Source organism: Tenrec ecaudatus, chromosome 8 (assembly GCF_050624435.1).
Source record: "Tenrec ecaudatus isolate mTenEca1 chromosome 8, mTenEca1.hap1, whole genome shotgun sequence".
NCBI classification, from domain to species: domain Eukaryota; kingdom Metazoa; phylum Chordata; class Mammalia; order Afrosoricida; family Tenrecidae; genus Tenrec; species Tenrec ecaudatus.
Window position 1 is genome coordinate 27,797,079 of NC_134537.1, and position 14,694 is coordinate 27,811,772.

At 47.7% G+C, this 14,694-nt stretch overlaps 1 protein-coding gene across 1 annotated transcript in view; it reads right to left on the reverse strand.

The window, feature by feature from the left end:
• IGF2BP2 (insulin like growth factor 2 mRNA binding protein 2) overlaps positions 1-13,606 on the reverse strand; it is a 169,497-nt gene extending 155,891 nt beyond the window's left edge. Inside the window, exons 1-2 of the mRNA XM_075556171.1 lie at positions 13,356-13,606; positions 11,818-11,878 (exon numbers count right to left, since the gene is read on the reverse strand). Coding sequence (XP_075412286.1) covers positions 11,818-11,878; positions 13,356-13,533 — 239 coding nt within the window. The 5' untranslated portion in view covers positions 13,534-13,606. The remainder of the gene's footprint in view (positions 1-11,817; positions 11,879-13,355) is intronic.
• Positions 13,607-14,694: the final 1,088 nt, after the last annotated feature.

Here is a 14,694-nt window from a genome sequence, read left to right on the forward strand (position 1 = left end):
AGACTAGGCAATGGTTTGAAGACCAGAGTTTAGCAGTGGTTACCAGAAGGGGGAGGAGGAGGGGAGAACTGGCTGGAAAATCAGAAATGGTCGCTCGACATGGTGGCCTCATCACTAACACTGATGGGAAGAAAGGTTGGGCTTGCAAAATGTTTAGTTACAGTTAGGAGGAGGGCTTCAGAAAGCTCATGGAAGGCTGGAATTAAAAGCCAATAAAAAGAATGTTTCCATTCGCTTTTTGAAGTCCCCTTGTATGCTTATTAAAAATGTGGGGCACATAATATAAAATCATTGTTCTTTGAAGGCCTGTCTCTGGGAAACTAGATTAATGCACCATCTGGGCAGGAAGCAGAGTTCAGAGCAGGATCTCTCAACTGGGTATCAAAACCAGCCATGCAGCTTGTTTAAAACCACCAAAGAGAGGTAGTCCCTGGGTGATGCAAAGGGCCACATGCCAATCAAAAGGGGTTAGTAGATCAAATACATCTAGAAGTGCTGTGGAAGAAACGACTGGCAATGTCAGAAAAAACAGGCGTTGAAAATCCGATGGAGCACAGTGCTGCTCTGATACACCTGGGATACCCAAGAGTCGGAATAGACTCCATCAAAACTAGTTCGCTATGTCCTTGACACATGGTACTTGCCAGGGGTACAGCAGGACGCCCCACTACTAAAACAAGAAACGCTGATGCTGAGCTCCTGGAACTTTCAACAAAACATTGCCTCAAGAATCGTTAGCCACTGGGTAAGATATCATTGAGAGAACAGTTAACTTTTTTTCCTGGAAGAAATATCCTACTTGTGGACAAAAGTCACGTCTGCAGAACTTGTATTCAGCATGTGCACACTAACAGAAGGTAAGTTTTCTCAGTGGTCGGGCATTCCGTTCCAAGCAGCTGAAAGTATTTTGTGATAAAAGAAAAAAGCGGGGCTTTTCTAGTGGAGAAGGGGTAGGAGGGTCCCCTGGTTAGGATTTCCTGAAGCATGGCCTTGTTCCTAATGAATGAGCAGGTGCCATGCCATCGGACCCATCCCTCTTCAAAGTCAGTTGACGTGGGTGGCCTCTGCCAAGAGGTGGAGCACAAGCATTCGCCAGTGAGCTCACTGGAACGTTCCAGAAGGGCAAACGTTCTGGGTCACTGACTGGAGAGATCCATAGACTTCGTAGTCTGGCATGCTGACTTTAAATGCTTTCCCAAGTTAGCCAAGCAAACCTATGTCACTAAAGCGAAAGTGACTGCAGAGGAGGGGGAGGATGGAAAATCATCCCACAGGAAGTAGATGCAGAAGCAACAAAGGGAAAGTCAAAACTTCCCTCAAGAGCGTGCTGGAATGCCTTAGCAAGAAATGGTCTCCAGACCCAGGATAGACACGTTTAACCTTTTTAAAGACCGTCTTCTAAAGGCGATTCTAGCAGAGTACCCGTCTATAAAATGAATTCATCTCTCTAGTGGGAAGCGGGTGGGAATCCAGGAGTCTCTCAGCACATCTGTCCATCCTGTCTCTCCCTTAGACTGGCAGCTCCTCAGAACCCCAAGGCCCCGCAGAACACTGCCATGGGGACTGAAAGATAAGACCTCTGACCTGGAAGATTTTAACATCTTGACCATGAATTTTTATGTAAGAACTAAAACCACAATCATTTTCAATGTCTAAATATTGGTTTGAAGCCATTACTAAAATAGGAACACATCCCCAAACCATTAATGGAAAAAAAAAATCAACGAACCATGGAACTAACTCTCTCCTAGTAAAACCCTTTAAGATTTACAATCGATAATAGGAGCAGCATCATTGGTTCCTAGTCCTGTCCTTCCTAGTCAAACGAAATCCCTTTCTAACTCCCCTACTTCACCAAAGTAATTCCTGCCCTCTTCATTTCAAACTAACTGAGCAATAGGAACCTCTGTCAACTCACATCTTTTTTTTAAAACATTTTATTAGGGTCTCATACAACTCTTATCACAGTCCACACATATACATACATCAATTGTATAAAGCACATCTGTACATTCTTTGCCCTAATCATTTTCTCTTTTTTTCTCCTCTTTTCTTTTTTCACATTTTATTAGGGACTCATACAACTCTTATCACAATCCATACATATACATACATCAATTGTATAAAGCACATCCACACATTCCCTGCCCCATCAACTCACATCTTTTGTGAAGAAAAGTGTCAAAGGAATATGCTCAAAAATTTTAAATATTAGGTAGTCCAATAGTATTTTGTTAAAAATCCCTTCCCTTAAAATGGAAACTAAATTCTACATTGTCAAAATCCCGAACTCGGGGCCGGAGTCCTAAGATCCTGGACTCATCATCTTTGGTGGTAGCAGCACAGCTCAAGGACTTTATAAAAAGCTTAGTGTACCAGTCCAGCACCCCTGCTTGGAAGGTATTACAACAAGTTTAAAAAGAAAAAAAACAAACAAAAAACATCCAGCAGGATCCAGGAGAGAGGCCAGATTATTTATGTACCCACAAAATTTTTTTCTACCCTTCAACAGTTTAAAAAAATAAAAATGTTTTCCTTTGACAAATAATACATACAATTCCACTTGGGGGGCAGTGAGGCCAGGCGGGGGAGGGGGGAGCCTCAACTTTTAGCACTGGGCAATTCCTCCTCAAGTTTTCAACCATTTACAAAGGCCTACAATGTGTGACCCCTGCAACTATGGAGGGGCCTGTCTGCTGCACATTCCCAGTGAAGGTATGCCACCGAACCCATACATTCCAACCCACTGAGCAAGCATGCACGCCCTCCAGCTTCCCCAAGCCCTGGCCGGTGAGGGGGCTCAGGGGCTGAGGCAGGCCACACCCTAGGCACTGACCTTAGGCCTTTCCAGCATCTGAGCCCTCGGACAGGCAGAGGGGAAGGAGGCTGGCAGTGAGGACAAGTGGCCAGAACACAGCCTCCCAGAGAGTAATGCAAAACCTGTAGTGGGCAGGCCAGACTGACACTCCCAGTGTCCACACAAACTGTCTGAGACGCCCAGTCCTGGGGTCACCCTGGGGATCACTTACTGGCTTCTACACCCGATACGGGAGCTTCAACCTGGCCCACGTGTCTAAAATCAGAAAAGAATGCAAGCGCGGCCTGGCAGGGTTCAGTCAGTGCCGTCCTTTGCTTCTCTGCCTGCCTGCCTGCCCTCTTGACTTCAGATGCTGCGCTGCATTTCCTCCGCATCTTCACGACTCTTACAGACACGCACAGAAGGTTTACTCCAAACTCTATCTATAGAGCTCGTGGGTCTTGGCCACAGAGTTGAGAGGATGCCACAATTAGACACACAGGTGGCGCCACCACTGTGGCCCGGAGGCCCACACCTTCAGAACTGGACCCGGGCTCCCCTGCCAAGTGCAATTAAGATACAATACCTCCAGGAACGGCGAATGACACGCCTAAAATTCCTACCGTAGGTTCAGGTCTGGAGTCCATGAAAGAACACCGAAACCCATGAGGGCAGGTGTTTGAAACACTTTCAACCACAATTTTTACCAAACAAAAGCCAAACTCTTGTCACAGATTCACTTCCAACTCATAGCGACCCTAAAGGACAGGGTAGAACTGCCCTTGAGGTTTCCAAGACTGTAACTCTTTACAGGAGTAGAAAGCCTCATCTTTTCCCAAAATACCTTCCTATCGTTACATAATTACAAATGTAATTACATATTGCAAAACAGCTGCCACTTTATGCAAATACCATGCAATTTATTACTCCCCCCACCCCCCTGTATTGTACAGCCCCTCACCTCAGATTAGAGCTTTCTGGGCTTACAATATCCCTGTGTTTGCAGGAGAGCATTATTTGCAGGAAAAAATACCTCATTTCTGTGACATGGTGACCAACACGTTTAGTTCATTTTCAATGACACAGATTTAAAAGTGTACTGCACTTTGACCTTTTCCTCAGCCTACCAGTTTCATGCCTATAGATAAATCTTGTCTCCTATTCTAAGGACAAAATGATTCTACAACCTATCTACCCATCATCGCAGTTTCCTACTTTGCTATCAGAGTGGCTGGAGCTTTCCAATCCTCTCTGTAAAAGGGATTACCTACAGCTTCATCTTTGGGGCGCTCCTTAAACGTGAGGTCAGAGACTTAGTTCAGTGCCTGCCACACATTAAGTATCGGCTACCTTTCCTCCTGTTCCTTATCTTCTGCGTCAGAATTCCGTGGAAAATGTAACACTATGGGGAGTTGGAAATAACTTTCGGTCACCAATTTTTCCCTCCGTGATTATTCCTTCTCCCTTTCCGATATAAACGACAGTCCACAACTGTTAAAGGAAGCAGGAAAATGAAGTACAGGAAGTCAACAAAGAAGGAAGAAGTAGAAAAGACGCCACACGCATGGTCACATTCGGTATGTGTCCAGCGTGTTTCTGAGTGACCCTATCAGTATGGACGAAGTCTGAGACACTGACGGTTGCCATCCAATAAACACTCATGCCAAGCCTGAGGGGAAGCCAACAGCCCCATTCTATAAAGAAAGACGTGAGAGACGCCACCTCTGCGCATCTCAGGAACGCCCCAGTGGCTCCTACCAAGAAAGCCCTTACAGACCAAGGTCCAGGCCTGACCCTCTCCCAGTGGCAGGCTCACACCTGGGGAGGACCCACCCCAGGACTCTGGAGCTGCACTTTCAGTGCCTGCAGTTTCTGTGTGGCCCAGACACTGTGATAAGTAGTCCTCAGTCCAATCTCACGTTCCTGGGACGAGAGGGACAACTTCTAAATGAGGCAACTCCAGTCAAGGACAAGCTCTCCACTCCTGCCTTCTTAAGTGTCGCGAGGAGGAGGCAAGGCTGCTGTAAAAACGGTTGGTTTCTAGATTTGATTTTTTTTCCTTGAAAAAACCAATAACAACAACCAATTATAGATCGTTCAGACTGAAGTAAGAGTAATACACAGGGTCAATGCAGAAGTAAATCTACTTCTTATATTTCCATCACCCTTGAATTGAATCTCAGGACACTTCGAGTTGGCTTCTTTAAGAAAACCAGAGCCCTGCAGGTGCTAAGTCAGAAGTGCAGGGCTCGCTCGAGTACTTCAACCCCGTAACCTTCAACAAACTGCTGAAGCTCCCTGAGACTGTCACTCCACTGACAAGGGGGCCACCGGCTGCTGCTGCCTTCTCTTCTTCACCAGCTGTTATTTGAAGCAAATAAATATTTGTAGACGATGGGACCACATCAGTGCGATATGAACAGAAGATACAAGCACAGCAAAGTCCTCCACAAGGCTGCGGTGTAATTTACCCATCAGCACGGGCTGTGAAGAAGCCTTTCTACTCATATGTAAACAAAAATAAGCTGGCATGCTTCCCACTAACGCAGCGGTTCTCCATCAGTGGGTCTCGGGCCCTTTGGGGGTCAAATGACCCTTTCACTGGGGTCGCCTGATTCGTAACAGTCGCAAAATGACAGTGACGAAGTAGCAACGAAAATAATTTATGGTGGGGGGGGTGACATCACAACATGAGGAACTGTATGAAAGGGTCACGGCATGAGGAAGGTTGAGGACCACTGCTCTAAATCAAACTCAAGTTTTACCATGTTAACATGACACTGAGAAAAATTGAAAATACCTTTTCTCATTAGAATGGTCCCCACACAATTTTTTCTTCTGATCGTTAGATGAAACCCTGAGAGATAGGTAAATTCTAACATGCTTGAAACATGCAGATATCTCATTTTCATACATAGTATTGGACTTATGAAAATCGCTGTTTTCTTTATGAAAGGGTTTTTATACCTTGATAATAGATAGATGAGTAAAATGTAATTCAATGGTCACATTGTAAGAAGTAAAGTATGGAGCCTGGAAGGAGTCAGGAGAGCTAGAAATAAGCAAATAAAATCCACCCAGAGATGCAAAAATATCTTTTGAGGAGAGGCACCACAGAAAGTGATAGACCCAAGTTAGCGCTTCCAGACTACCTCCTAGTACTACAAAGCATCCATTTCCACTAGCGACTTCATGTCAATAATGCCATCAATTAGCTCAAGGCTAATTAAAGGAACACTATCTGCCCCCTCCCATTTGGAAGCCCAAACAACAGAAGCTAAAGTTTTCGGCACAAGAAAATCATCTCGTCTCTCCCTGCTTTCTGGAGTGACCAGAAGACAGTTTATGATCAAAGGGGCAAAGGAAACCCTTAAGAAATATTGCTCTGAGCACGCTGCAACCTTGGTGCCCAGAAGAGAACACGTGGAGTCCCCGCCACCAAATGAAGATTCCATGTTTGGAAACGTGAAGTAAAATATAAAGCACAAGTCTGTTTTTTTATGAATGATGATAAACGAGAGGAAGGGCTGTTATCTTGACTGGTAGGTGTTTGTTGTTTGTTCAATGAATTGTTTTGAACTTGATTTCGATGCAGGAAGGGTGAACTGTGACTCTCAAATGCTGTAAAGCCCGCTGTGTTGAATGCTACTATCCCACCCTTCAAATGACGAAGCGAACCATGTCTCGGCCATACTGTGTGCTCAACTACCTTAGACACCACCATTCTCTTCTTTAACACCCAGGAGAGCAATTGGGTGGGGAGTGGGGGGAGGGGATGAGTCTTTAAATGTAATTTATTAGAATATTTTTATTGGTTTTATTGACCCTTAGTCCACATGTGTTTTGAAATGTGTCTTCCTACTTTAAGAGCCTGTATTCAAGACCATGCCTCTTCCACTGAGTGCTTTTGTGGTACCTTCCCTTCCAAAGTGTATAATTTCCACATGAAAATACATATTCAGATCTTGAGTCTGCCACCATTTGAAAAATGGCTTCTAGGTTAGCGCAGCATTCGGAGAATCCCAGGGCTAGCTGCAGTAGGTAAGGACTGCCCAAGCTAAAGACCCGACTTCAGGAGCAGGCACACAGGGAAACCACTGCAAGTGCCTGGTGACTTGGCTTCCCAGCAGAGAGCTATGTGTCACCGGGGCAAATATCATTGCACTTGATACCATTTGCTCCAGGGCTCAGTCCCTTCCGTTTGCCTTGTCAGGACTCAAGTCCAGCGCAACTGAATGAAAGGTCTTCTCTTCCCTCTGGACACTGGCCCCCACAACACACACACCCCACTGAATCACAGCAATGACACACTTAGCTCAAAAGAAAATCCTCTAACAACTCTGGTCAATGGCTCATCATTAGCAGACTAGGAAGAATGATTCAGCTGTAGACAAATATTTAGAAAGTTTAAAATTATCAAGAATGTCTAAATATTTCCTGTAGAAATCTGGTTTTCATAGTTGGTGGTTCCCTGCCACACCCCCACCGCTTCTAATAAATGTGCCCATTTCTATCCTTTTATGCATATCTCCATTATCGGTTACAATCTCCCCAGTACTATAAGAATTAAAGCTACCTTCACAAAGTACCAACATTTGTTTACTTAAAGCAATAGTGAAGTGCTAATTTGGTAAGTAATTCATTTTCAATCTTCAAATGTCCTTTTAAAAATATCTTTAATGGGTCAAGAATTTCTTCCTAAAGGAAATATATTATACTTTATATCACTTTGGATAAACATCTTTGTACAAATGCTTCTAATCTTCCCTCATCCTTTTTACTAAATAATAACCTCAGATCAACAAAATAAAACATGAAAGTCTTAAGCCATCTCTTGTCATCTTATACCAATAATTACAAAGAAACTTTGTTATTATTCTTGAAAAGCACAATTTAACAAATGTCCTCCTACTGCATTTCACAAAATCACCTTTGATAATTTAGTCATTAAAGACTTTCATACAATGTAATTTAAATCTGATATAGATTTAATGAAATGGAAAATCAATCAGACTATGAAATGTATTTTGATTTATAGGTTTCACTGGTTTTTAATATTAAACTAAGTCAATGTGAAGGCATAATAGCCAGTTTTTAACAATATAAACTGGAATTTTAAACCCACATCATCAACTATCAAATAATTTGCTTCTTTGTTGTTTCTATGTTATTGCTAATACTTAAAACAAGTTAAGGAAAGGTTTAATTCGCTATGACATTACCTAGAATCCTTCAAGATAACCAGCCTTTTCTTAAATGGGAAAGGAAGGGAACCAACTCCAAATCAAAAGGAAACCTGCAGTTTGAGAGCTAATATTTTACATTAGCATTAGTAGGTTACAACTACATACGCAATCTACATACGGTAATTAAACTCAGGCATTCATTTCTAATTCAACTAATTCTTCAACTGGGAGGCTATTCTCTACAATCTAACCTAATAAAGAATTTTCTGTTTCGCAAAGATTGGAGATTGATGCAGCAAATGCCTTTGCTGCAGAGAGGGCTTGGGGCTGGGTGGGTTTCCCCCCTTTTTTGATATTTAATTCAGCTATACACAATGTAGCACATACAAGCAAAATACAATTGAGATACTGTTTGCTTTAACATTCCTATAGGAGACCAAATTCATTTGCATTGGAGCGAACACAATTACTGATTTTAACTCATGAAAGACAAATTCATAGCTTTTTCCTACACTGCCTCATAGTATTCACACCATCTCACAGTGGAAGCATGTCTAGCACCACTTAGTTCCCTTCTAGAGATGTGGTGGGAACTGCATTTTCCAAAGTATGGTTCTCATGGAATCACTCAACTTCAGTTACAAGAGCACACGCAAGTTAGCATGTATCTTAGCACAAAATAATATGTGCAATCTATGTACTGCGTGTGTTCAGAGTAAACTTTCATTAACACCAAAAAGGACATTTCTATCAAGAAAATCTCTACAGCTCTCACTGGCATTTTAAAGATTGCCAGCCTTTCCTCTTTAGAAAAGTTGTTTTTGTTTTCTTTTTAAATATCATTTTATTGGGGGCTAGGAAGCCTTTTAATCAATATTTTATCAAGTGAATTATCAGGAAGCATGAGTAGAGATAAAAGATGCAAAGATTTTTATTCAGAGTCTGAGACCAACTTAAAAAAAAAGAAATATTTTGTATACAGAATGAAACACAAGTGGCATAAAGAGAAAAAGGAGTTTTCTACCTCTCCATGATGGGGATAAAATAATTGCATCTAGTCTTTCCCTTAGAAAACAATTTTAGAATAATATTTAATTAAAAAATACAACTGGTAAGCAAATGGCATGTCAGTAATTCCATAACTCAAAAAAAAATACATTCCCCCCACACCCAAGTATCATTAGCGTAATGTAATCTACTTGGGAAATGTAGTTATTAAAATTGACCCTTGAGAGTAGACAAAAATCAGAACAGTGTAAAGAAAATTAATACTCAGTTGTTGAATGGTATTTTTTTTTAAGTAAGCCAGAATTGAAGATGAATTGTTTCACCACATTTTCACTTCAACTAATGCAAAAACCACATATAGAACTACTTAGCACAGACAAATTTACTTCTAACTTGTTAATTTTCCCAGAAATGCAACAAAAGAGCACTAAAATCGTCACCATCCAACATAAAAAGCTTTGGTTTCAAATGTCAGAGCACCCTGCTTTTTAAAAGCCACCAGCATGGTAGTGCCCCTGTTCATGAGAACTTACAGCTGCCTCATCTCAGGAGTCTGAGCTGAGCACACAATCCCAGTCATGAGGCAGTTCTCCCTACCCTGTAGCACAAGTAGCTAATTTCTTCATTTCAAACTAATAACAGAAGGGCGGGTGGGGGTCCGTTCAAAGCCATCCAATCAGAAATTACACAACCCATCACGAAGAGCAGCTTATGCATACATTTGGCATGCTAGAAGCCCCGAGCGCGGTGAATCATACACAGCACATTCTCATCCACCTCCTGGGTATTTCGCATCGCCCACTTGTTCACAGAAAGCTCACAGTACTAATAGGGCTAGCTAAGTCCTAGATTGCTCTTTACCTCATCTACACTAGCATTCGGAGGCACACACTTAATTCTGAACATCAATACAAACATAACAAAATCATTTAGATGACACTCCAGCCAACAGCAAATCACTTTTGCATTGGGTGGGGGGATGGGTAGGGGGGGGTGATAGATAAGGGAGGAAAGAAAGCTAAGAGAAAAAGTTAACATATTTATGAAACACTTTAAACATTCATAACATTAGGTTAACTATCATTTCACTTATAGTGACACATTAAATAACCATTGATTTTTAAAACTGTAACCTTAAAAAAAAGGACTCATAACACCTATACAACCAATTAAAACCACAAACTCACTGCCATGGAGTCAATGCTGACGCATAGCAACCCCCTGTGAGATTCAGAGACTGTAACTGTTTACAGGAGTAGAAAGCCCAGTTTTTCTCCCTGGGAGCTGCCGGTGGTTTTGAACTGCCAACCATGCACCTCGAAGGCTACATATAACCATTAGACCACCAAGGTTCCTACATAACCAACAGAATCAGACACCTGTAAATACAAAGTCCAACAAATATTATGAGTGGTTCATTCACAGTTTAGTCAATATATTCATGAAATTTTCAAACGTGAGAACAGTAATTTACACTTACAACAAATGTTTAATATATTAGAAAGATTCAACTTGTATTTCTCAAGTCCCCGGAAAAAGTTAACGCAAAGCATACAAATTTAGAAGACTTCACTGGGGAAAAAAATTAGTTATACATCCTATCTTTCCCAAAAAAGGGAGAACTAACAATGTTAAACATGAAACTGCATGTCGTAACTCTTACCTCTTAAAAGAGGGGGGGAAGAGTTCAGCAGCTTTCTGATATGCCGAAAATCCATTTGCAAAGAAAAGATATTTTGTTGCTGAAATTAAAACATACCTAGAAATGTGCACAATTTTTCAAAAAGTCCCTCAACAATACATCTAAGCACACATTTTAAAAACCAAGACTAGTTTATATTTAAAAGTCAATGCTAGAGGGAAGACCAGTTAAATGACCCCAAACACTATCCCAAATTTTAAAGATGTTAAGTCAAGGAATTCATTTAGTCTCCAATTCAGCTACTCAATGACTAATGGCAAAGAAATGTGTGTGAATGGGACTTAAACTGAGTTACCACACACAGCAGGAGGGCAGAAATGTACAATGAGTAAGAAAAGGGCACACATTTAAAGTGACGATTATTGTAATAAACTTTAAACAAAGATGTGGTTCTTCCCGTGTAGGCAAATCCCTGTGGAGAAATCCAGCCTCCACAAAAGTTTTTACTCCTTCATTAGCAACAACAAAGCACTTGAAGTATCACTATAGATTTCCCAGTGACGCTTGCTGATCTTCAAACATTTCTTAATAGCAACAACAAAACGCTCACAAGCAGTAAGTCTTCAGGAGCTTCGGTGACTAAAGAGGTCTGTCTACCCGGCTTTCAACTGCCATGCAATGCAAACAAGAGACTTCTTCACAATACTACGCAAAAACTGGCGTTGAGTGATTTTAATCATTCAACATTATGCCATCTAAAAAAGAAAACTAATTAATTGAGAAATTTAGCAAGGCAGTTTAGCTGACACAGTAAATATTGACTCAGAACATCTCAGGGGAAGTCTTGACTAACATTTGTTCCCATTGGGCAGGAGGTAGGATTAGGGGTGGGGGGTGGGAGACGACGGCTGAGAAACACGTTTTAAAGGTCCCGGAGAACTCTGCCGAACCAATGCTCCCACACACCCACTTAAAAGAAGGCACCGCACCGCTTCCAAGAACAGCAAGCACCTTCTATAATGAAAGTAAAAATGCAGCGATCGAAACTATACATGTCCACAAACAGCACAAACAAAAGCCGTTCTACCAACTCCGAGCACATTTCTCCAAGCTGGGTGGTGGTGTTTTAAAACTTTTACTTAGACGTCAGCCCAGTCACAAAATTCTAAGCAAAATATATTTACCTGAGCTTTTTAGAGACTGAGTAATCAACTTCCATGATTTTCCCATGCAATTCCACTTTACCTTTAAAACAGAAATTAACACACTCAGAACCGCGCATAGATCCCGCAGACCCGGGTGGGGTGGGGGGACACACACCTTCGGGCGGCCTCCAGGGGTCTCCCACCCGGCTAAGGCTGGGCGAACTTGGCTGTCCCGGAGGAAAGGTGGGCGCCCCAGGGGTCGGGCGAGGGAGGGGAGGGTGCGAGCCCGGATCCGACCCCCAGGTATAGCTGTGGGTGGCATTACCGGAAAAACAAATTTAATAAAGAGCGGCGCCAATTTGAAAGGATGAGCTCATTTGAAACTCAAGCTGCAGGGCTGGCGTGGCCCCGCTCGGCTCCCGGGACACCCCCACCTCGCCCCCCGACCCACCTCCCTCACCCGGGGCCCGAAGGCTCCCTTCCAGACCCCCTTTGAGCTAAACCCCGCGAAGATGCGCCGAAGCCCCGGGGCCCGCGGCGGCCAGAGCCCGGCGCCCGGCCGCGCGGGGTGTCACCTTGGCCTCGCCGCTGCCCCGCCCCCACCCCACCCGCGCGCCCGTGGGGAAGGGGCTCCGCGCTCGCTCGGGGCGCAGGCTCGTGGCCGGGGGGCTCGCGCGGCCCGGAGCGGGGCGCGCGCGGGAGGGCGAGCTGGGGGCGCGCGCGCGGGCCAGCAGAACGTGTGTCGCTCTCCGTCTCCGTCTGGGCTCCGGCGCGCTCGCGGCCCCCCGGTCGCCTCTTTCCCGGTTCTCAGCCCGGGCCCCCACCGAGTTGAGACAGGGCACCTCGTAAAAAGGTGCTCCTGGCCGAGAGGGACGCGGGGGGGCGGGCGGCGGAAAGCCCCCAGCCCCGAGTTCTTCTCAATAAAATCGGACAAAAAATTCAGAGAAAAATAAGAGCGCTTGGGAGACGAGCGAGAGGGGACTGAGGTTCGGGAGAAGACGGGGGAAGATGTGCGGGTGTTCGGCAGCTGGAGTTGGGGGTGCGGGACCTCCGAAAGGAGTATCGGGGCATCGAGGGGTGCGGAAAGTGGGGTGCTGAGAGGCGGGCGGGCGGGGAGGGGCGCGAAAGGAGAGCGAGACGCCGAAGGGCTAGAGGTCCTGGGCACGAGGCACGGGGAAGGTGGAAGGTCCGGCTCGGGGAGGACGACGGAGATGCAGGACTTCGGGGATGTCCCCGACAAGGGGGTGACGGGAAGGTCAGGGGAGACGGGGACCAGAGGTTCTCTAGGTGGGGGTGGGAGAACTCCAAGGAACAGCTCGGGGCGCCGGGGGAACAAGGGTGCCCCAGAGCGAGCGAGCCCCGAGGACCCGCGGAGCAGCGCGGGGGGCGCCCCAGGGGCGCGGGGGGCGCCCGGGCGTGGGGGAGGGGAGCGTCGTGCCCGGGGCAGGCGGACCCCGTGCGTGGAAGTGAGCGTGCCGCCGCGGAGCCCCCGCCGGGCGCCGCCCGCCGCGCGCGGCCTCCCCGGGGGCGCCGTCCCGGCCCGAGCGGCGCCCAGCGGGACAGCGCCGGGTGCTCACCCGAGAGGGTCTCGATGGCGCGGATGGCCCAGTTCTGGTCGGGGTAGTCCACGAAGGCGTAGCCGGACTTGAGCAGGACCTGTCCCGCCAGAGGCAGCTTCCTGTCCCCGAAGAGCTGCCGGAGGTCGTCGGCGGTGACCGCGGGGCTCAGGTTCCCGATGTAAAGCTTGTTCATCATCCGTCTCTTCCCCGAGAGCCCGTGGCTCCCCCGGCCCGGTACCCGGCGCTCCTCGCCTCTCCGCTGCCCTCGTATCTCCTCCCCCGCCGCCGCCCCCCCTCCCCGCCCTGCGCCCGCCCGCCCCCCACCCCACCCCCACCCTGGCTCCCCCCACCGCGGCCGGCCCGGCCCGCCCGGGGGCAGAGGCGGAGGCGGGGACTCGGCGCGGCTGCCTCCTCCGGGCAGAGTCCCGGGCCGGGCGGCGGCGGCGGCGCGCGGACAAAGCGCTCCCTCTGCTTCGCCCGCTCTTCTTCCCCCGGCGGCGGCGGCGGCGGCGGCGGGAGGAGCCCCGGCGGGCGGCGGCTCGCCCCGCGTGGGTCTGGGAGAGTTTGTTCGGGCGTGTGCGCAGCGGGGAAGGAGCGCGCGCCCCCCGCCCCGAGCCCGCCGCGCTCGGGGGCTGCGCGCCGCTACCCCGGCTCCGGCTGCAGCTCGGCGCCGCGCGAGCGGAAGCGGGTCGCGGTCCCGGGCGGGGGCTCCGGGGCGCCCGAACCCTGGGCGGCGGAGGCCGGGCGAATAGGGGGGTGGGGACGCTCCCCGGGCTCCGGGGCGTGCGCGAGGACCCTCGGGCGCCGTATGGGAGAGGGGCGGCTGGGGACCGCGGGGACGGCGTGTGCGCTAGGTGGGCCGGATGTCAGTGCGCGGCCGCCGCGGAGCGCGGGAAGGTGTGTCTGGGAGGTGAGCGGCGCGGGCAGGCTGCGAGACAACTTTTCGCTGTGAACTTGGCCAAGTCTGGCTCCCTGCGCGTTCCCGGGCGCAGCGCTCGCCCGGAGACCCGCTTCCCCGCCCAGCACTCCCAGGCAACCGTGTGGTCGTGGGATCAAGACCTCGGCAGGCCGGGCCAGCACCAGTCGTGCACGCCCGAGAGGTGGCACCGGGTCCCGGGCCCGGCTTCCTTCCCAACTCGTAAGGGCCGGCAGGCCAGAACACAGTCGCGTCCCCTCGGTCCGAACTCCACGCGCTCAGAACCCCGCGGCCGGCGGCGACCTGTGGTTGGCTACTTTGGAAAGTGCCAGGACTTCCCAGGGCGGCAGCTGAAAAGCCAGGTGGCGAGCGAGGGTGGGCAGAGGTTGCGGCCCAGACACTAGCTGCCAAGCTGCAGAGCCGGGCCAGTCCTAGAACCCG